The 23,692-nt window shown below is 38.7% G+C and overlaps 1 protein-coding gene across 4 annotated transcripts in view; it reads right to left on the reverse strand.

Annotated features, from left to right (window-relative positions):
- macrod2 (mono-ADP ribosylhydrolase 2) overlaps positions 1 to 23,692 on the reverse strand; it is a 272,730-nt gene that overhangs the window by 102,606 nt on the left and 146,432 nt on the right. For all 4 annotated transcript variants that reach the window (XM_085922722.1, XM_085922723.1, XM_085922721.1 and 1 more), the window contains one exon: positions 1,002 to 1,123. In XM_085922722.1, coding sequence (XP_085778848.1) covers positions 1,002 to 1,123 — 122 coding nt within the window. The remainder of the gene's footprint in view (positions 1 to 1,001; positions 1,124 to 23,692) is intronic.

The raw sequence follows: 23,692 nt of genomic DNA on the forward strand, positions 1-23,692 counted from the left end.
ATGTCTGACACATGGTCAACGATGTAGACATGCAGGTTGTTCTTACATACACAAGACATATAAACTGTGATATCTGCTGTTTTATGTGTGTGTCAATAGACATACACAATAAATACTAATGAATTTGGAATCAGACACAAAATATTTAGCATAACTTCTTCCAAAGTGCAGATACATTTAAATATCAGCGGTTGATAGAACTTCAAAAGTGCGTATAACTCTTTCTCTCTCAACATCCATTTAATTGCTACCTGGAGTGCCTATCATGACCACAATGATTCATCATCAGTGCAGGAATTTGTCACAATCATCTTTAATGAAACTGGCACTAATCAGTGTCTCCCGTCTACGCTGGCAAGTACTTCCATTGATTGGATTCTTATGAGGTTGTGGGGGCCGTAGGCTGACACAAAAAATTAGATTTGAAGCTATTTTGAGAAATACATTGATTTGTTTACCCCAATGAGTAGGGGACTATCTAGAAATAAAATCTGTAAAAAAATTGACACAGATAGTTGTGGATTGTGTTGCCATTCTACCATGTCTGATTTCTGTGTGTTAGGTATGATGTGGGACAGAGATTGATTTGGGGTTTTCAAGGTAGCGTCAGACCTTCCGATCTGTGCAGCAAATTATGAGAATTGCAGGGCCTTACCTATGTTATAATTAACAAAGCACTAGCAGTTTCAAAACACAGACAAAACAGACTAACCAGGAGGTGCTGAAAATGTTACATTGTTGGTTGTAGTTTTGTTGTATTATCTATTGCTTTTCTTTAATCCTGCAATCCTGCAATCCTTGTATTATCGATTTCTTTTTTCTTTAATCCTGCGGCCCTCTTGAGCACAAGTGGTTCAGGTAATGAATAAATAATAATAAAAATAAATAATAATAAATCATAACAATTACAATAATTATTATATTATATCATATTACATTCTTATTCACTGAAAGGCTGGTTTTAAGACAATATTTCTATAGTACAGTTCATCCCTACTCACCACAGTGCTCAAGCCAAACTCCTTCATCAGCCTGAGGGAGTTCTGGTAGCAGGAGGTGAGGTCATTGGTCTCGGTGGGGCCCACATGACCTCTGGCCACTGGGCCCACGGTGTGGATCACAACTGTTGGAAAGGGACAAAACACAAAGATTATTTTAAACAGCAGACACCTCTAGCAAGGTTACATGGTTGGCAGTAGTTCTGAAGCAGCATGCAGTGTAATACTAAGTGACTATAAAATGTCTCAGCGGGCTGCCAAACCACCGAGCAAATGCCCAGAACAGCAACCCGGTATTGAAATCTATAATGAATGTATTCCTAAATCCCTAGATTGAGGAAAAACAAGGGAAAAAAAAACCCTAGTCAATTACTTGCAGTAAATGTAATACATTAATTTTCACTGTGTTTGATACCATCCATTAAACACCAATCGGTCATGCTGTACTTTTTGTATAGTATTGTCTGTACTTGAGTATAAATTTCTTTCAAGATGTGCTGGATAGCCCTATCTCATCTGTACCAATGAATCCACTTGTATCCTCAACAAATCCATATTTGATAAATATTTTTATAGATGAGTGTGGAAGGTGAAAGATACATTTTCCTTGGTAAACAAACCGCAGCGTAACAAGAAGGGACAGACGTTTCTTTATAGCTCCAAAACACCTTGGTCGTTGTTTTTGCATCCCTCAAAAATCAATCATTAGTGAACTGTCAGTCATTTGGCATGGCAGAAGTGTTCATTATTACGGCAGAATAAAAATACAGATTTATGGAATACATACATGTGTACATATGGGGAAAATAACATGTTTTCAGCGTAGTGCTCGTAAAAGTCTAAGCAACATAATTTTGAGCTGATTATCTAGTGTGTGTATTGAGGATCACTCTTGCTACAATCCTTCCTCTGGTTTTATTGTTATCCATTGAATGCAGCACAATATATTTCAGTCTACTGGTACATCCTCTTTGCCGAGAGGCACATACTGACATACCACATGCACCATTATCACTGCGAAGCCAAGAGCTACTTAAACACAGCAGTGTGAATAAATGCATTGAAACTATTTTTTTACCCTGCTGGCTCAACATAATGTCAGAAAAAAAGTAACAGCACACCGATTATTTGGTGACATTGTTTTATCATGCGCTGCATCAGAAAGATAGTCTTTTCAAAAATGCACACCAGATAAAAAAAAAAAAAAAAAGAGAAGAAAAAACATACAGTATCAGAAAACAATCTAGAATAAATCATTCATTGTGGTAATATCCATATCTGTGTTAACATTTCATTAATCCTTAAATGTCCTTGTATGGGAAGTTTTCCCCTTCAAATAATGCTTAGATGCCAAATGGGGACAAAAGCAAATTTTGCTCCCCTATTTCTGGCTGAGCAGCAAAAAGAGAAACTAATCGAACTGAGCTGTCCCTAGCGGCTAGCGATCTCTGCTAAGTCTGGATTGTTGGCAATGCATTGTACATAAAATGACCCCTAAACACAGCAACTGTGGTGTGTGTGATCATTTTAGACATTCCCACTAAAATATTACTCAGTTTACTACCGAGGGGACATGAACACTTCAAAGACACCACTTTCTTAGCAAGAAAAAAAAAAAGCAAATAAATAAATATCCAGCCTTCATTTAGAACAAAAGTGCTGAGCTATTTTAGAGTAGGATTGTCACTTCACCGTCCAATCAATCTTTCATTTTCACTTGACTATTATGACTTTGAGGCTGCTGCTTTGCTTAATCCCACATTATTATTATTTTTTTAAATCTATTGTAGTGTGACAGCAAATGAAAGTTCCTTCTTGCCAACAATTTTTGGGCTGCAATAACAAGGAGCACCCAATCACCAGATTCAATCTAAATGTGTTGTCTACAGCAGTTATTTTCAGATAGATAGATTTCCAGTAAGGTAAATTATTCGTAGCTCATGACATAACAAGAGACAGAGGGCAGACCCAATGGCTTTCTGATCACAAGATTCAATTGTCGCAGTCGTTCATAAGAGCTAGGAAGGCAATTAGCAATGTATAGGGCAGGATATGCAGTAGCTCACTTGTATAAAACAGGACTGGCCCCTAAAACATCTGGGCACCGTTTTAAATTGTAAAGAAAATCCATGTGTCCTTCAAGAACAAGAAGCGGCAGCATAAAATTATGGATTTTATCGTGCTGGAAGATGCATGGTCTTATGGTGTTGTCCCTAAACATAAACCAAACAAAAGGAAGTGTCATTTTATTAACTACTTTGTTATTGCAGCACATGGTGAAGAAATCCAACCCAAAGTAGCTTGAATGAAGCCAACACTGTTTTACTTTGTAATTTCTTTACAAGCAAATGCGTCATATTTTTAAATATTCAGATAGGTTTCCTAATATTGAGTCAGACTGCAAAAAACCTGCATACACATATATAAGTCATCTTATTTACAAATATGGTGATAGCTGTAATCAATCAATAGTCATGCTGTCCAATGTATAAAAAAAAGTCATTAATGTGCCATCATCAGATCAATTTGATGATCTGAATTTATTGGCGCTATAAAAAAATAACTGAAAGTAGTAGTCAAGCTTTGAAAGCCATACAGGTAAAATTATAGGATTTGTTTCCACTGCGTTTGGTCTGATGGTTGTAAATCTTGCTGTACAGTTCTAGAATTACATTTATTTCTTACCAGATATTGTTCTTAGAACGAGAAAACAATGCTTGAGTTATAAATTGCTAGTATAAACTTTACACAGTGCACACATACAACTGCCACTTGACTTCCAGCTCTACAAAACACAAAAAGAAGCAGCACATTTCTAGTAGTGATACTTCATGCAGCATTTGGTATGATTACTAGCCTAGACCCTCTTGCCGTGTAGACAGCGGTTTGAATATTATTCAATAAGGATTACCAAATGAAGTGTGGACACCCACTCGGACATGGAATGGTGTTGTCATGGTGACCGAGAGTGCAGAGTGATCCTTTAACACTCTGCCGCTCCAGTCAGAAAGGCTAGATTTTTGGAGACCCCAAATCATCTGCCACATGCCAAGCAGAAATAGTTGCTCATTCATTTATATTCCCTTCTTTTCTTAAAAAAATGGCAATAGCTGCTTTATTCATACACAATGCTGTGATGCACATTTAAACAGGTGAAGAATTTTAAAAAGGTTTCAAGTGCAAGTGAGATTAGCACTTTGACCACATTGAAAATCTAAGCAGTCACACATTTTTTCCAATGACTTGACAAAACAACTACAAACTGCGTAGTCTGTTAACCATAGTCATTCTGGGAAAAAAAATAATACTATTATTGGATTCTAATTTTCTCCAGAAAAGACCAACGTTGTTGACCCTTTGGTCACTGGGAAACATATCATTTTCATTAAGTGATGGTTTACAAGTATCCATACTGTTACACTTTAATCCTCATGACAGCTTGATTTCCACTGATAAAATTCAGTTATTCTGCAAATAACAAAACCTTTTAAGCACAATGCAATAAGGGAAATCATGCACAGCTTACACTGCTAAAATGGTAAACCAGGCCACCATGCCAGGCCTATATAGAGACAGCATTGACAAAGAACTCTTTTTTTTTTTTCTTTCTGCAACACCTGGAGGCTCTCTGAAAGAGAGTATGATCTCCCCAAAATGACAGCAGGACTATAGAGGTCCTATTTTTCCCAGAGACCTCCGTCAGCAGAGACGGTGCATGGCCCCATTACAGCTCCATCTGTGAGAGTGACCAGGGCAGCCTCTTGTCTCTGTGTATTTCAGCTAGCTCCACTAAAGAAGCTGGAACAAGGCCCCATCCACCTAGTGTCATCTCAGGACTGCAGTTGTACTCCACACGGCATTTGCACAAAGAAGGATTATCTAGAGCAGGGGTTCTGAAACTTTTTATACCAAGTACCACCTCAAAATAATACTTGTCTCTGCAAGTGCTATCACAAGGACTGGCATACAAATACAGTCGTGTAGTAGGCCAACATGTTCAGAGGAAGAATAAAAGGTTTAGGATTGAGAAATGTATTGCAGTTTAAAATTACATTCAACTGAACTGTACATAAACGTACTGCACTGGGGAAATCACATACAGGCCACATTAATTTTGTGATTTTTTTCACATACTACTTTAGGAAGCAGGTGCACTACTCGTAGTATCATTTAAATAAATTATTTACAAACCTACAAAGCAATTTTGAATCAGGGTCCGGAATAAATCATTCTCAAAATACCTTGTTTAAAACACTCAGCGGAACCATGTCCAACAAAAAATAAATGTTTGAAATGTTTGGTATGGTACACACATTTCACATAGTACACTCACAACTGACATTTCGACACCCTACTATCTAGGGATAAAACATCAAGGTGTAAAAACATTCTCACTGAGCCTGGACGAATCCTCTCAGCAAGCTCATGTGGCATGTGGGCTGCATGGCTTGAGGTGCTTCAGCTGTATAAATAGTGTGGCATCATATCATTTGGATGTGCAACAGTAACAAGTGAGTGAATTAAACAAAGATATGTGATCCTGAACAATGTTGCACGGTACTTTTGTCTGTTGAGAAGCACTACAGCATCAAATAATAACAAAATAACAGAAAGAGTGAGGACATTCTCCATACTCCAAAGTGGAAACGAAAAATTTGGATGTCAACTCTGATAGTGCCAAGCTGAATAATCTCACATGGAGTAGACAAGACCAGGTGGAGACTGAACTAAAAGTCTAAGCATGGTCCTAGCTTGAAGTGGGTTTCCTGCCTTGTGCTACCTTTAAATGGTAGAACACACAAATATCAAGCAATACAACCAAGAGCTGGAGGAAAGAGTCTCGGGAGAAAAGAGTTGAATTTGGTGGAAAAAATATGGAACAAAGCCAAGAACACTGGTGGTACTGATGGATTTTGGCACAGCACCACAAGCTCAAAGCAAATTTGAAGTGATGGAATTATGGAAGACAAATACGTATAATCTTGAATGACGGTAAAAGAAAAAAAACTTGGCAGAGCATACCTGGGAAAAAAATGAACATATGCAATTAATAAATTGTTTTATGGACAGTATAATCCTATTTGGGCCATCTTCACCACACCTTACTGAGTTATGTAATTGTCAACCGTGAGGCTTTGGAGAATGAAACACGTCAATCATTTACTCTGAAATTTTACAGGCAGGACTGACAGTAGCATTGGATTGTGGTTCATCCTCCTCTGGAATCTTTCTGTTGTGCCACTCAGGTGTGAAGAGCTATTTTAAGCACTGTCTGAATGGTAGCACTGATGTGTGCAATGTTTTTCACTTGCTCGCCATCATTTCATTTCATATCTGGGTGCAGTTTTACTTTGAAGCAGCTTTATCGGACAAATATTGATGGTGTATGATGAATTCCTTTGTAGACTATTGAAGAGGTTCATTTGAGTATTGCTCGGCTTTTTTTAAAGACACTAAAGTAGTTAAGGGGAGTGAAAGTGACATTTTTAGTGCAGTGAATGATCTGAGGTTAAACAGTATGTTGTGTAATTCCAATTTGAGATAATGGGAATATAAATTTGTTCTTAAGTCAAACCGCTGCCTTCATAAAACTTTCTACTCTGCAGGGAATTCATCCATCATCCAATTCCAAAATATGGTTGCAGTTCTGTACTCGGGGTTCTGGAGGTATTTGGAAAATGTACATTTACATGGCGATATGTAGAAGCTGACATCTGATTTGAAAAAAATAAACAAATGAAAACTGTCAGTCAAGACACATGCTATGAAACAAATCCAAATGACTGTAAATAAATTCTTACCATTACATGTAAGTTATAAAAGTAGATCTGGTTCTGTGTTTTAATATTTGGCCCAACAAAAACCCCCTTTCAACTTGAAAATTAACATTATATTTATTATTGTTTTTTTTATGGGTTGTCTCCAAACAAAAAGAGAACAATTAAGAAGTGAAGCAAATACTATATGTACTCACAGGGGCTCAGATAAATTAATTCTCTTTACTTGGTTGAAAATGACGGTTTCATTTCACCTTGTGTACTTTGAAGGTAAAACAGTTTGCCTTAATCCTGCCATTCATCACAAATCCCACTGTAATTGCACTTGATCCCTAGTGGAGGGGACAAACAAAAAAACACCAGGACCAGCTAAACCAACTGTGAGATGTTGTCTTCTTGTATACAAAGATCGATGGCAAAGTCTCACTTGTGTCACATCCATCAAACATAGTACTCCAAATTATCTAATTAAATCTGCGTTTGTGTGAGGTAAGATCAATGTGTATGCGATGGCAGTGATTAGCAAAATATATCAAAGAACAAGAGGCTTTTGTTCAAAATAGTTCACTGACATGAATTATAGTGGCTGGGGGGAGAGAGGAGGGACAGCTTCCCGTCCATCATGCTGCTCAGTGTGTGCGTTTGTGTGTAAACTTACTTTACAGGGGTCCCGTGTTTGTTGATGATACAGAAACATCACCCGGCTACCTGTGTCATCAAATGCTTGCCCTAAGTGCACAGTGCCACTAAGCAGCATTAATGCAAGTCTGCTGAGAGACGTAACGGCTCCATGTTATCCGCTGTTCTTATCTGATGGCGGGTGTACGTATGAAGGCAGGCTAAAAAAATTGCTGCTCTCCTTTTCTCATGACTACTCCAGAAAGGGTTTCACAATGTAGAGTTCACAATGTTGGGGAAAAAATGAATTGGCCGTCATTTGAAGCAGAACGTTTTCTTTTGGGAGAAGCATGAAGCGTTAATTCAGAATAGGTTGTTCAAAAAGACAAAAAAACTTAAAAATAAAACAATATCATCCTACACTTATCATATTCCTTTCAAGACACTGGCAATAAAAATATCAAATTTGGATCATGCATTTTACGGGCTGTTGCACAATATGATGTAATTTATCAATACCAATGTGCATAGCTACAAATTTGCAACTGTTACTCAACATTGTGTATAATATGAAATGTCCGACCAGTTGGACAGCATAATAATTAGGGTGAGCTATAACAGTTTAGGAAATATAGCGCTAAAAAAAGTTGATTCTTATTGCTTGTTTACAAAGCAATGTTCCCCAAAGACTCGATCACTGACAACTTCTTGTGCACTGGCAATCAAAATTGTAAGCGTATTAGTAGAAAGGGTGTTCGTGTTACCAGATGTGCAGCGATGAGTCTGGATAAGAAAACGGTGGAGATAGAGGCTTTCTCCCATGTTGAGACATGGACCAACATTTTGTGCCAATACAGCAAAATGCTTGTGACAGTGTGCTTCATAATTTTTGGCAGAACAGGTCCTGCCAAAGCCTGGTGTGCAGCCGTCTCAGGAGGCAGAGGCATGCCGCCATCTGGGGGAGAGACTCCCCCTGCCTTGTTAGCGTAAACCAGTGTAGAGATTCAACAAATTACCTTAGAGATATCTTGAAAACACACAGATCTGTGGCTATGGTAAATACATGGTCCTGGCTCCAGTTCCCATAAATAAACAGATCGTCTACCATTTTCACCTTGCAATATCTGCAGTGGGGTAAAAAATGGCAACGTAACCTCAGTGGACATGAAATGAAATATGAGAGTGTGAAATGGGGGTAAATGCGCTTGCTGGTGTTTTCTTAAAGCATCTGCTAAGGTTGGGTATGACTTTGCTGAGAGTGAAAACTGGAAGGGCACAATGACTCCCAGATGAGTTTAGGAGAAAGTTTCAGTCTCCGATGCCCATTGGTCTCCACAAGATGCCTTGACTTTTAACAAAATCTTTCCAATAGACAGAAACCCTGAGTGTATTCTAAATCTAAATTGCATTCACTAAACAGGGGGGTTATTGATAATTTAGTGGCATTTCCATTACTCGGTGATACACACAGGAACGAAGCAGTTTGCCTGATGTGACATGCACCAACAACAAGAAAAATAATTCCTTTAACAGGTGGCCAGCATGGAAGGGAAGATCTAAATGAGCAGCACACCTTCATGTTGCAAACAAAACTGTCTTGCTTTATGTGCCTTAAATACTTTATTCCAAAAATACAATATTTCCCTCCTATGCTCCGTGCCCTCGGTTTACCCCAAGTTGCCAGAAAATGACCCATTATACACAGCTATGATCAAACACATGCAGGTCTTCTAATAACCATAAAATGGAAACACAAAAGGATACTCTTTCGCATATCAAGCACACAGTGAGAAATATTCACAGTGACACTTCACAGATGGCTTAAGAACAGTGTGTTGTGAAATCTATCCTTTTGTGCTCCCACTCACTGAACTTGTTCCTTTATGATATGACAATTTTTTTTCTTTTTTACCTCAACCCCATGGGGAGATCACCCATGTGTAGTTTTGTCAGTCTCTGTAGCTTAGCAACTAAGCATTATAGTGAAGCAGACCAGCGCTTGCAGCGGTTGCTAGGGAACTGCTAAAAAGTGTGAGCTGCGCGCCGATAGATCAGACTCTAATGGTTCTGGTCTGATGAAGTCTTGCCAAAGGAGGAGATGAGGGATCACCATGCAGCCATCTTACCAGCTATACCATTATATTACAGCCAGCACATCTCTGGAGTGCCTCGCATCAGTACGCATAACAACCAGATGAAACCGGCAGGTTTTCTTCTCAAAAGGAAACCATTTGCATAGAGGTGGAGACTAAATAATTGAGAGGTGTGGAAAAGAGCAGAGTGGCTGCAGTGGGATGAAGGGATGTATGCCTGCCAGCCATATCCATTAGCCAGACCTTGCTCGGCTGAGGCAAGCAGCTGATGAGAAGGCTCTGTTATCGGACACTAAAGGACATGAGGGCTGGTCAACACCACGCCAGCCTCTTGCTGCAGGGCGGATAGAGACAAAGAAAGAGTGGGAAAGGAAACTAAATGAGACAGACAAAAACTGAAACTGAGGGAAAGACCAAGGGAATTAATAAAATAGTGTTTCCAGAGCTCTATAATTGGCCAGCAAAAGTGATCAAAGGAGAAGTGAATTGCAAATAGTTGTTCTACAAGAGTATTTGTCCATATCTAAAGCTGAGATCTGTTAAAAACAGCATTTGCCAAAGGCTCTGTAAAAAAGGAATGTGTATTGTATAAACGGTATTGGTGATGGCTGGTTTTGTCTCGTTCGCTTAAAACCAGGAAATGGGTGTCTGCTGTGGACTTCTTCACCGTATCACTTAAGACCCAAATCTGTCAGTCAACCAGATGAGTGGCATTGCGCCGTGTGTGTGTGTGTGTGTGTGTGTGTGTGTGTGTGTGTGTGTGTGTGTGTGTATATATATATATATATATATATATATATATAAAAATTACAGTAAGAATACCTAGTGATGGATGACCTCAGCTAATGTGCTTTATCTCACGTTGAGTGCATACTTAACATGCACGGACCCAGCAAGAATTAAGCAGGTAATAAATTGGGTTCTAATGCCGTTGAGCACGTTGAGCTCCGCTATATACAAATGTGCTGCCACTCTCATCATCTTGTTTAATTCAACAGGAGAAATTATGAGACTGATGCTTCGTCAAACTGTAATCGCCCTAAAATTCTGAGTAATTCCTTTGATTTTTTGCTATATTACGCAATAATTTTTGTCATTTCGCCAAGAGCATGTCTCGGTCCATTCTAAAGGTGAGGGGTTTTGCACGAATAAAAGAGCAGCTGTAACATAGTGGTGGAAACGCATCCCAATGAGCTTGTTACTGCGGCACTACAGGAAATGCATTCCTGCATAGAGATGAAGCCTCATTTACATGTTTTCATGTTTAATTCTGGACAGAAGAAGCAGGTCTTGATGTGACCTAATATGATGCCTGACATTGCCTAAGACCCATAATTATTTCCCTGACCTGCCCAACAATCTTATCTATCCTCCAGTTAATTGCTAACATAAAGAAATCCTGTGTCCAGGTTCATAGTGACTGTTTTCCATGCAGGACAGATTCACAGCCAAAACTCTAAAGTATTAAAATTCTTTCAAAGTTCTCCACAGCTCATTCCAGCCCAATTTCCAATTGATAAGAGTTAATTATTAACCCAATTGTCAGTGATAACTGCTGGAAATTGGATGAAAAGATTAGAAATCTTTAGTCAATGCAAGCTATGCTTTGAAACGAAAAATGAGTCACTACTTTTTAAATGAATAATTAATTACAACCCAACTTGGGTTATTGAGTTTAGTGGGCTGAGGACACCATTGATGCAGATTGTTGAATATCTTAAGTGCATAGGAGTAAGGTAAATATCTTTCCAAGTCTACGGCTGTTATACCTGTAGAGTTACACTTCAAATAAATGCAGTTGCTATTTTATTGTTTTTCTATGGGTGTTCAACATTTGCTCTGCCACCCATGAGTGAATATTTAATGAGGCCACGGCAGCCACTCCACTGCTGTTCATCTGGGCATCGAGTCAGCAGAAAAAAAAAAAAGAAAAAAAAATCCCTCCCTGGTTCTGCCATCTGTTGGAATCAATAAGGGTGTCAAACCCCAAACAACAATGAGGAGGGCCTCAACTAACCCCCTCAACTCTGTGGCTACACATCAGCAAGGTTAACCGGCCGGTTCTATAAGAAGAATATTATACTCTGAACGCTAATACTAATCCCTCAATTAAATTATAGCTCCAAAGCACACAGGCCTCTCCTGGTGCTGCAGCCGCAAACCCAAAGCTGTGTGACTTGTTTGCACACAGTCCACACTTGATGCTAGGGCTTTGTCGAAGGATTTGTGGAGTAAATGATACTTTGCAGAAAGACAACAGTATACAATGTGTTTGTATAACATAACGAGACATTAAAGGCTTTGGGCATGTGTTTGTTGAGCGTGGTCTGAACACTAAGAAGCCCTCAAATGATGGGAATGTGCAATCTTCATAGGATGTTAACACAGCAAGTCCCATCATGCGTGCGTTTTAATAGTGTTAGAGCAGCACATGGTTAAAGACTGAAGCACTGGCCTTCTTTTGAGCTCAGCAGGGAACTCCTCTTCTAATGAGAAAATATAAGGTTGTTTAATTGTAGTTTATTTTAGTGCCAGATTGTTTTTATTGAGCTCCATTATTCTTGTAAATGAGCCTGTAATGTGAACGCTGATCATGTCTTTACCTAACCATGTAAGAATGTCATTTCAGGAAGGATACCTTGCCGACACCAATTTTTGCTCTTTGTGTTTGCTCCTTATATTACCAAGTGGCAATCATTGGGAGGTGCAACTTTCTCTCTTCGTACAAACGGTGGCGAAATGCTTCCATTTTCCTTAAAGATAATCACACAAAATGATGTTATTAAAGTCATAAAAGCTTGGTAGCTGGAGGCTGTCATCGCCCAGAAAGTAACATGAAACATGGGCAAATCTCACAAGGCCACAGTGTTATCTCACAGGAGCTCAGTTGAGCTTCTTTCAAAAGATTAACTTCGGCCGATTTTTCTGGCTTTTGGAAACACATTCCAAAAGATCGAGCAGCTTCAGTGAGGGGAGAGAAGAAGAATATCCACCTCAAGTCACTGACTTTAAATAATTTAATTATTATGAAATTATTGATGGTGTCGCACCCAAGTCACCCGGCATTGGTGCAAACAGCGTGGGTTCAGTTCTCACTATGTAATGTGCAAATATGATTAGCTACCTCTATAAATACAGCCTTGTGATTGACTGGCAAACCAGTTCTGGATGTAGTCTGTAGCCTGCCTTTTACCCCAATTCAACTTGTGCAGGCTCCAGCTCCCTGCACTGAAATGATTGATGATATCTGTTTAACTCTGGAAGATTCCATAATTTCATTTAAATTTCTTCACATTGGGTAAATGATACTAAAGTGCCATTGAATTGGACATGACTCATGTTTGATTTGGGAGGCTGAAATGCAGAGCAACGCCAACAAGTCAATGAGTGTGAGGTGAGTTAACACTTTCACAAATGCATATGACTGTTATAAACAACGTGCTCTGTGCAACAAGACTTGGACGATCATTCTTTTGCAACAACTGAATGGAATTGAATTTACTTAAACCGACAAGTATCCTAAAATATAATTGACATTTGTAAAAATAAGAACACCTCAGTAAAGTGCAAAAACTGCACTATGAGTGAATAATGCACATTTGAACAAGGTTGGACATGTAGCAAAGTAGATGTCAAAATTGATCGTAACCCACATTCTTCAGTTCATGCATCTACATATCACACTTAACAAAGGATATAAGGAACCCTAAAATGGCAGTCCACAAGTGAAACAAATACACATGTACTTAGTTTTGAATGTACACAGCCAACATGCATGAAGTATTTTGGAAAATGATGCGCCTCTGATTCCCACTTAATTAGGCTCCTAATAACCACAATATTCTGGCTGGGAGGCCATTAAATGGTGGACATTTGTGTGTTTTTAATGTCACTAAAACTAATAATTGCATAAACTGGTGTTGGAGTTACAATTTTTTCAGTAACATATGTTGAATCGTTTCTGAAATTTTGACTGTTAATGTCCCACATTGCATAATGAGAACATGAAACTTCTCACCAACTGGTATGTTCATTTCGATTTACATACTTATTATACATATGACACTATACTACATTATATTCAAGAGTTAATGGTGATGCATGCAAGTTGAGGAAATTATAAATGGTGGACCAGCCAGCATACTGCTCACTTTGTATGAACTGTAGAAACATATTTTAACAAAATGCATTAGTGATGACACACAAAGACAGCAGGTTTCTACACAACCAGATTCCATTTAGCCCAAGCAAGACCTATTTTATTTGACCCTTCCTTCAACCCTAGTCTCTCAACTATATATGTTTAATGAGCTGGTATGTTGTTCCCTCAACACCTGCTTTATGTTTTGCCTCTGTCACTTCTTCACCCAATGCTTGTGTTGCTGATGTTTCCACTGGTCAAGAAAACATTAAAGAATGAAACACTTATTTTATACCACAACAGAAATAGACATCCAATGTTTCTTATTTCATGCTCATGACATCCACACATCCATTTACCGCTTGTCCTCACGGGGGTCGCGGGCGTACATTAAATGCAACAAAAAATGAATCCCTTTAAGCAAGAATGGGAAAGTGTCATAAAAACCTTAAAAATCAACCCGAGTAGGAAGTCACAACTTCAGCATATAAAAAAAATCAATTGATAATATAAACAAATTGTAAATATTGTATTTTATATCATCTTGTGAATCCTTTTATCTAAGAACAAGAACACTTAAATATATCCGAAAAAATCCAAATCAAGTTTTTTTCCCCCCCTCTAAAGACATAGACAACAAAGACATTAATAAGAAAGCCCATTTTCTCGGACAATTGACTTTTCCCATTTTGCTTCATACTTCTTGTCAAAAGCATCACTCCATGAAACAGGACAAATGAGATTCCATGAATAGATGAATGGGTTTTTCATACATGTTCAATCTAAATCAATCGTTAATGAGATAATTTGTCAAGGACATGTGCTAAAGATTCATCACAAAAAAACAGCATGTCTTTTCTCTAGACAGGTGGATGAGGTTTTCTTCACAATGAGAGCTCTTGCATTGAGAGCTGCTTACTTCGGGATACAACACGACATCCCAATATAATATAATACAGTGTATCAACTTAGTCTTACGAATAGAACAATCCGACAGTCAAAAGTATGACCTCAACTGACATTAAAGGACAAGTGAAATGTTATAATTTTAAGGCCCAAAACATTTTACAAATGACCCATTTCAAACAAGCATCAGCAAATCTTGAGTGACCTCAGTGTAAGGTAGATGTATTACCCACTTGACCACCATAATGCCAACCTAGGTTTTGCCAAGTAAAGCATTGCAAAAAGCCAAGGGTAAAATCTTTATCTCAATGTCAGGTGTCTGCAGTGACATTGCAAACTGAAGCGCTAACTCTGTGATGTGACATTATTAATGTGTAAGATGTTCCGATTTTCAGAGCTGCAGCTACATTTAGACACAATTTCAAATTAATGTCAAACTTTCTTGTTTAGATAGTTTGGGGTTCTTCAGCACACAATGCTGTTCACCGACTTAATACCAGTATTAGTCTGGATGGCCATTGCTTATGTCAGTCAGTATTAGGTTATTTGCTAATCTATTAAAACATATCAATTGATTTAAACTCCTTTACCTGTGCAAAGATTTAAGGAATCATGAATCATCACTAATCCTAAAAGCGTATTTCAAAGCAAACATTTAAATACCTCACTGGGGAAATATGATTCCTTTTTGGAGGGCTTATATCTGAGTAAGACAGTCCCCACAGGGCTTGCTATTTTGGCTTTCTCAAGCAGTCCGAGACGGCCTTGGTTAGTTAGAGTTAAGCAGTGGATGCGTGAAGAGATTGGAATGACACAAAGCACCGGAGTTATGGGTTGAGTCCATGGTTGGCTGTCTGGAGTTGTTATGGGCTGTCTCCATGGTTGCGTGTCTGAGCAGGCAAGCATACAGTAGCATTGATAACCACTTCTGATTTGGACAAATATGGCCAGAAAAGAGTGTCTAGGCCCTCTACAAAAAGTCTCTGGTCAAGGATGAATTAGCCACTGTAGATGTGCACTGCACAGACCCTGTAAAAGCAGCTGTTGGCAAACCTTTTACGATCCCTTTCAACTAGATGTAAACTTGGCCATGACTTGAACTATAAAACGGCAATTAAGGAGATAACAGAGAAATGTACTCTAAAAGGTATTGTGATCATCCATCCATCCATCCATCCATCCATCCATCCATCCATCCATCCATCCATCCATCCATCCATCCATCCATCCATCCATCCATCCATCCATCCATCCATCCATCCATCCATCCATCCATCCATCCATCCATCGCCATGGGAATACTGTGTTCTCTCCTCAGCCTATTTATTTTCCCATTCCTTCGCACTGGACTACATTAGCAAACAAAAAAAAAAGCAATCTTATCTTTTTAGGCACGGTCTAGGCTGAGCATCAGCCAAACAGGTAAATAAATGTCAAATGGAAGCGATGCATTGAAGTTTAGAACTGTCTGGGGAAATATAGTAGCTTCTGCTGAGACTAAGCCGTGATGTGATCACAAAAGCACCTTCATTTGCTGGCAGGTTATTTGATGTTGAAAACAGTGACGTCACATCCATTTTATTGAAAATGGAGTTAAACCAGTAACAATGTTACTTGTTACGCTGCCACTGCCCAGTATTATCAATTTCTCATCAGTGCAGAGCTCTACAAACTCCCAGTAAAAACTTAATTATAGTCACTGTGGTGGAAAGATGTGTTTCAATGTTGTTTTTTCATTATTTCTTCAGGAACTTAATTATTAACAGTGATAACTCACCTCTTTTTTTAAATTGTTTTCAATATCAAATAATTAAAAATCAAAAAGCACAGCACCAATTTCTATTTATTTGTATGCAGTATAGTGCACTAAAATATTACACATTCAACAGTCACAGACATTCTGCTGTACCTCTCTGACACCAGACATCAGGAGAACAAAATTGAGAAGAAACATTTACAACCTCAAAAATACATCACTCTTTACACAGAATGGCATTTCAAAGCAAGAGTAAAGCTTCTTACTTGCCATTTTAACAAGCAAATAATATGGCTTTATAGAGGACAAATGAGATTGCATTTTAGAAGATATCTTATCTTCACACCCACTTTATCATAGAGCAACTTCCACACTGCTCTGCTTTATGCTGCAAAATATCTCAAACTGTGCAATATGTGACTAATTGCTATGGTTTATCAAGGCATAAAAGCTCCTTGAAGAAAGTTAAGTGCCAGACTGCAATGACCCAGCAACAGTGATCATGTGCTTCTGACATGAAGCTTCTGTTAATACAAACCCCGTAAACACCGTTAAAACATCAGCAGCTATAAAACACTTTTTATGAAGTAATGAGGCGCCTTTTATGGTTTTTGCGCAAAGGGTTCGAGAATGTTTGCTCTTCTGCTTGCATACAGTCCAACAAGCAAAAGGAGCGAGGGAAACACCTGAACAGATGTGTTGCCATGTTGGTAATGTTGCTTAAATGTAACATGACAACAAGAGTACACAAAATATGTCTCCAGTTAAATCCTTTAGTGCAGTTACATGCACAAATGCTACTTCATGCGTTGAATTTTTAAACAGGCAACCTGTATGTGTTTTCCTCGCACCGTTTTTTTTCTAGGCAGTGCATCACAAATTTGTCGTCTGTCCTAAATTGAGGTCTTCACAATATAGCTTTTGACACGCTTTTTCAGGCTTAATCTTTTCTTCGTCTTCCAGAAAAGCCTAACCTCGAGACACTGCCACTGTTAATAATTTTTCTGAACTATTTTCAAAAATTATATTCACTGAAATTCATTGCCTAGTCTATAAAGGGTTTATCCCTCATTGTTGGTCATCTCTTGCTTTTCCCTAGACAGTAGCTGCCTAATCAGACCAGTCAAAAACGGCCCAATTTTAGACAGTGTATGAACAAATAAATAAATAAATAAATGTGGTTGAAATCACTTATACTGTATTTTTGAGGCAGCATTTATCACTGTCAGCCAACATATACAGTACATATGCCCCCAAGATGTCCCATTTCTCCACCAGTAGTTTGGACAGCATACTCGCTCATTTATAGACGAGCCTGTCAGTTTTGTGCTATTTACTAATGCAAATGTCCCCTGGATGAAGTGTTTCTCGCATAGAGACTTGCTGTGACAGAGAGGAGAAAACCACCAATCTCATCCAGTCAGATATGGACAAATCTATTAAGATAGTTCAAGGTCACAAAGTGCCCTAATCAAAGTTTATCTTTCCTTAGAATAAGAAATACGATACATTTAGTGTGGAACAGCACACTGAGAAAAGAAAATAGACAAAAACTCACTTATATCGTTAACCATTGATAAAGATACCTCTCCAAATTATGATTGTGATCATTTATATGTGCCCCGCAATTGGCTGGCGACCAGTTCCGGGTGTAACCAGCCCACCGTCCAATGACTGCTGAGATAGGCTCCAGCATGTCTGCGTTCCTCGTGAGGATAAGCGGTACGGAAGACAAATGAATGAAAATATGGTAGTTTGTAAACACCGTATAGGTAAAGGCTGAAAAAAGGTGGCTGGCTAAACAGGACTATAATATTTACAAAGTACATGACATGCTGTTTTCCTACTTCATACATCATATTTTTCCACTCAAAAGCTGTAAGTGGTGATTGAGTTCCAGAAGACATGAAATACTAAGCAAAAAGCAAAGTCTTTTAAAGCTGTGAGGGATCTCAGCGCTGAAAGAAATGGCATTGTTAAGACCAATTTCTCAGTGATGTGGGAGGGAAACTAAAGAGTCCTTCACTCCTACTTCAAATCATTCTCTTTGAATATTCACAGTTGCTTAGCCACTTGTTTTATCCAAATTGTGATTGGCTTATAAGTGCACAAAGCTCTGTTCCCAAGCACTCCAAATTCGGCTTTAAGTGCTCACTGCCTGTTTATTCCACCTCTATTTCAATAACAGCGCACCTCATGGTCAATGTATATTCTAGCGCTATATTCTCTTTGTGAGGTGGACAGGGGAGATCACTATCTGTTACTGTACCCACTTGTATAAGCCTATTATTAGAGACCCATGCAGTTAAACCACCAACTCCTATGGAGAAGCAGGTTTCCTTCAGTTTGATTGGCAGAAGGGAGAAGACGCCACAAGCACACACAATAAAACCGAGTTCAGTGTCATGGTCAGCCTTGAACACCTTTCAGAAAGCGGCCCCTTGCACAACCCTGGATTTTATGATGGATCAATGCACTGTACATTTTATTCTTCAAATGTTCCCATAAATGTCTCTTAAGTATTTGATTATCAAATGCTAACTAGTAGAAGGTATGCACAGGTAGATAACATACCAAACAGTATGCAGCAAAGACAGCTGAGTGCTATTTCGGTCAGACCAAACACATCAAAGTCACCCGTCAGCCAGTGTGCGTGCAATGCAAGAAGTGTGCGTGCAGTACAAGAATAACAGCAGGAAACAGATGAGTCCCACAAGGGGGGAAAGAATGCCGTCCCTTAGAAGATTTCCAACATCCCAGAAAGTATCTCTAATTAGTGACAAGGCAGCTCCCAGGGAGTTGATGACAAACGGATGTGATTATTTGGGCTAAGAAAAAAGAGTGGAAATGCAGCTTGAAAATTAAGAGGGATGATAATGGAGACGCAACACTATGACGCCATCAGTTCTTTGTCATGTTTTTATTGATTTCCAGCAAATCCTGTGATCACAAACAAACCACGCTACCAACTTAGGTTCTGACTTTTCATTGATTTAACATCGTTTTATGAGCCCTGTCAGTGTGAGTCACATTGTATTGTTTTTATATTTATTTTTGTCAACAGATCCACACAACTCTCTTGTGACACTACAATACAATCATATGCACTGATTAAGGGTCGAAAGCTTTGAGAGCCTGGGCCCTGCATCATTAATGAAGGACTGATATTATATCCTGTTTACAGGAGGGGGGAGAGAGCCAGCTCATATTAAGCATTAGCACTTGCCTTGCACTCCTTCCACCCACATACTACACATACACGAACAAGGCAGCATGCCTGGGGCTCAACAGTGGGCTGCAGACCTCGGCTGGTGGATAGAGCAAGAATGACTAAAGAAGACTCAACCCTTCCCATGAGTAAATTAATGCTCTGGGTTCTAATCTGCAGCATGTTTGTGAATTTGCATTTAAGTGCGCATATGATTGCAAACACATATAAGCGCAAGTTTTATTGGGACTCAACTAAAGGCTGGTTGAAATTAATGCTGTACTCTACACGTATAAGGGTATTTTTAGTTTTAGCTTTTTAAAAATAAAATTGAATGAAGAATTTAGGTTGCTTAGAGGTTGAAGGGTCAGGACCAAAGTTAACAATGCCCTGTCTGAAGTCAGACGTCAACCTCAATTTAGCCATTGCGAGCTGTCTCGTTACGATTTTAGCACTACTTCTTTGGCGCAGGCCCAGCGGATGTCGAGCCAAGTGATCTGTGGAGGGACACCCGCTCAGTGTGGTGTTTGCGACAAACACTGCCACAGCATTTCTTTTCCTCTACCCATCTGTTGGTTTTGGCCCACTCCTCTGAACCGTAGTGCAGATTATGGAAGGTTTAGGCAAACGTGCTTGGACAGACGCAACATCACTACACAGGACTTTTCTGGAAGTACTCTCAGCAGCAATTAAACGTGGGAAAGTAGCTGGAATTTGAGGCTTTGAATTATTGCCAGAGTTTGAACACAGATGAAGGGCTATTTCCAGAATATTTACAAACTGTGAGTTTTTAAAATTGTCCTAATAGAAGAATAGGTCAGAAATAAAATGACATTAGTACAATAATACATTCTGTTACAATAAAATCAGTGGTGGATTTTGTATAGGAAAAAAAGGTGGTGTAATTACTATACGATTTGGGGGAGTTAGATTACAAAGACGTGTGTTTTGGGGGAAGTTGTTAATTAATTATTGAATAACATTGAATACCAACCTTTTTGAATAATTTAAAACTCCGGTAAATAGGCCGACTGTGTTTTACAAACCACTGTTTTCTCTGTGTTGAAGTGGGGACTATACACAATAGATTGATTTAATGATGCACTTGTGGTAGAGTTTATATGTTACATTTTCCTGAAAACACAGTAAGCCTATGGCTGTTACTAGGAGATGTGGAGGGATTCTTGACATTGGGCTGAGATTAGAATGTTTGTTGACAACAGCTTTGAACCAAAATAGAAAGGATGCTGGAACAAAAGAAGGATTGCACCGAGTTGGCAGAAACTTTTAGCAATCTAACAATGCTTGCCTTCCAGACTTTTTTTTTTTTAATGCTAGACTACTTCATCTTGAACATATGCACTATAACATTTGGTACATAAACCTGAATGGAAGGTTATGCACTATGTGATAAAGCAATTTGTTGTGGATTCTCAGGAGCAACCTTGAGCAAACAGCATATTTTTCACTTTGCTGCACTACCCTAAACCAATGTCACATCCTCATAGTCAGCGTCAAGTAAACGGGGAAAAAAAATTTAATCATGAGAAACATCACTGGAGTCATATGCATGTATAAAAAAAAAAAAAAAAAAAAAAAAAAAAGTAGCAAGCTCAGAGCAATCTCCCTTATGACAGTCTAATTACAACATTCCACTGGAGCAGACGAGAAAGTGCCTATAAGTTTTTCAGGTTCTTAAAAGCCTTTCTCCTGTTGTAATTTCATTAACTTAAAAAAAAAAAAGTCTGTTTTGCATGGACTGTATCATCCCTGCAACATAGCCTTGAGCGCAGAACAGGCAATGCAGACTCTAAGAAGCAACAGTGAAGCAATAGCAAAGTTAACGTCAATGAAAAAGACAGGCCCTATGAACCATATCTCAGACAACTTTCCATGTTGAATCAAAGACGTAAAACAGAAACAAATGAGTCCAATGGGCCAAATCACTGACAACATAAAAGAAAAGACATCAAACATTTGTTGTACAGAAGACAAGCAACAACAAAAAATACCACATTGGAGAATTTGTTGATGTATCTTTTGTTGTTGTTTATAAAGTAATGACTTTGAAGAATTATGAGCTACAGAATTTTGTTGAACAGTGGAATATCTAAACAACCCCAAGAGGAGAACACTTTGGTATGTGTTGTGCGCTACATTTTAGCACTAATAGGCGTAATGGAGGATCATCCACGGTTTGGTTGAAAGTCCACTGAAAATTGGCACCAGATGCTTGAGGGAGGAAAAACAAATCCTGAAATGAGCCTATCTGATTGAGTAGCATCTACTGAATGGAGTCTGGCCTGCTCAGACACTGTGATCAATGTCTACTGTGATAAGGCTTAAATTAAAAACAGATGGATAAATAATCAAGAAAATTCACCTTTTCATTCCAGTGATTTCCTGTCATCTAAAAGATACTCCTTTTCACCAAGATACTCCACTTAGAAGATTTAAGTAACTTGTGATTTAAGTTAAATAAAAAAACCTGAGTATATATTTCAATAGTAGTTTCAATACTAGACCTACTACAATGATGATCTGTATGGTACAGAAATCCAATCAATCACTAAAATCAGCTTTGTAAGTTGACAAAATTCCAATTTCCACACTTAAGAAAGTCTACATTTAAAAAGATCACTGCTGCATGGCAACACATGCAAACTGGAAAAATATGTAAGAGATAGTGCAATAGTGTGTTTAAGTGGGAAAACCACAGTGAGAGGTTTGGTAAGACATGAGTTCGCCCCTAGCACTCTTGGCTAAGGGCATGTTTAGTCTCTCTGCGATGGTGCGGCTACACTTCGGAACAGATTAGAACAACATGATCCAATACCACAAAATAACTCAGAGACATGATGTTCCAGAGAGTGTGGTTTCTCAGCCAAGGGAAAGCTAAACATGTTTTCCGAGTGTTCCTTTTGATAAAGGTAGTGCCCTCCGGCCATACAATACATGCGAAATGATTTCAAGCAAATTAGGTTGAGAGCAAGTATCTTATTTTAATTCCAACACAATTTCCACTTTTAGAAAGAATGTCTAAAGTTTGGAGACTAAGTTTTATACTAATTAATTTTAAGTCAGATGCTCTATTGCTTGGTAAAACAGATGAGCCTTCGAAACAGATGCAAATACATCAACCGACAATTAACAGACAATCTATTTTAAAGTTGCGCCTTAGTAACGCAGTATGGAAACCATTAACAGCTGCTGTTAATTTGCATTCGCTTGATGGCAGTTTGTACTAAAACAGACGTGAAGTGAAAACAACTTGTGCTTTAAGAAGCTCTTGTCTAAGGTTTGTACTGTTGCAAATGCACTCTGTTGCTCTTAGTGATACTTCTGTGGGGATGCGGGAACAAGGAGGAAATGGTAATAATCGTCATGGTTTAATATATTTCCAGAGCTGACACGTGCTTTAGTTTGGTTGGGTAGAATCTATTTTTTGATGACCATGCAGGGAGCAGCTCTAGAGATGCTAGCTTCTTCCGGGGAGAGATAGTGGATCGCCAGAGGTAATTAACAGCAGCGGAGATGCTGGAGGGCCGCATGACAACTTGCACGAGATAGTATGCAGCTCCTCTCTGCCTGCTTCTTAATTAGTGCCACTAAACTAATCTTTGTCTCTTCTTTCTTTTCCATCATCCATTCTCATGTGTGATGCAATAGCACAGGGATGAATAAAATGAGGAACCACCGCATCCCGTTGCTACTGCAGAAGCTAATCTGCACAACAGCACGATGTGAGGCAACAACATTTTTGATACTGAGAGCTACTGCTTGGGCACTGATGATTGCAAAGGACTACCAGTTTGATACATACACTTCTGAACCCCAGAAATGTGCTCAAAATCCCTGAAATGCCAAAGTTCATCTATGTGAAGACACAGCTCATGTTAATGATTTTTCATAATTATCATCAATGATTTAACAACAGCAGTAAACAGGTAACAAAAGTAGGATGGTGTTGTTTTGATGAGGAGCAGTGTTTTGTATATAAAACAAAATAACGGTAACTTTGTGTTTTGGCAAAATAGCTGGTCTTGGATGTTTTATTTTCTAACATAAAGCTTATATCTAGAATTACTAGACCATAGCCCAGACTTTTAAATTAGAGAATGGTTGTCAAATGTACTGGACAGCCAGCACTGGAAAAAAAATTCTGGACCTTCTTCAATGTCAGCCTCTTGAAAAA

This window comes from Syngnathus leptorhynchus, chromosome 10 (assembly GCF_054491065.1).
Source record: "Syngnathus leptorhynchus isolate UIUO chromosome 10, UIUO_Slep, whole genome shotgun sequence".
NCBI classification, from domain to species: Eukaryota; Metazoa; Chordata; class Actinopteri; order Syngnathiformes; family Syngnathidae; genus Syngnathus; species Syngnathus leptorhynchus.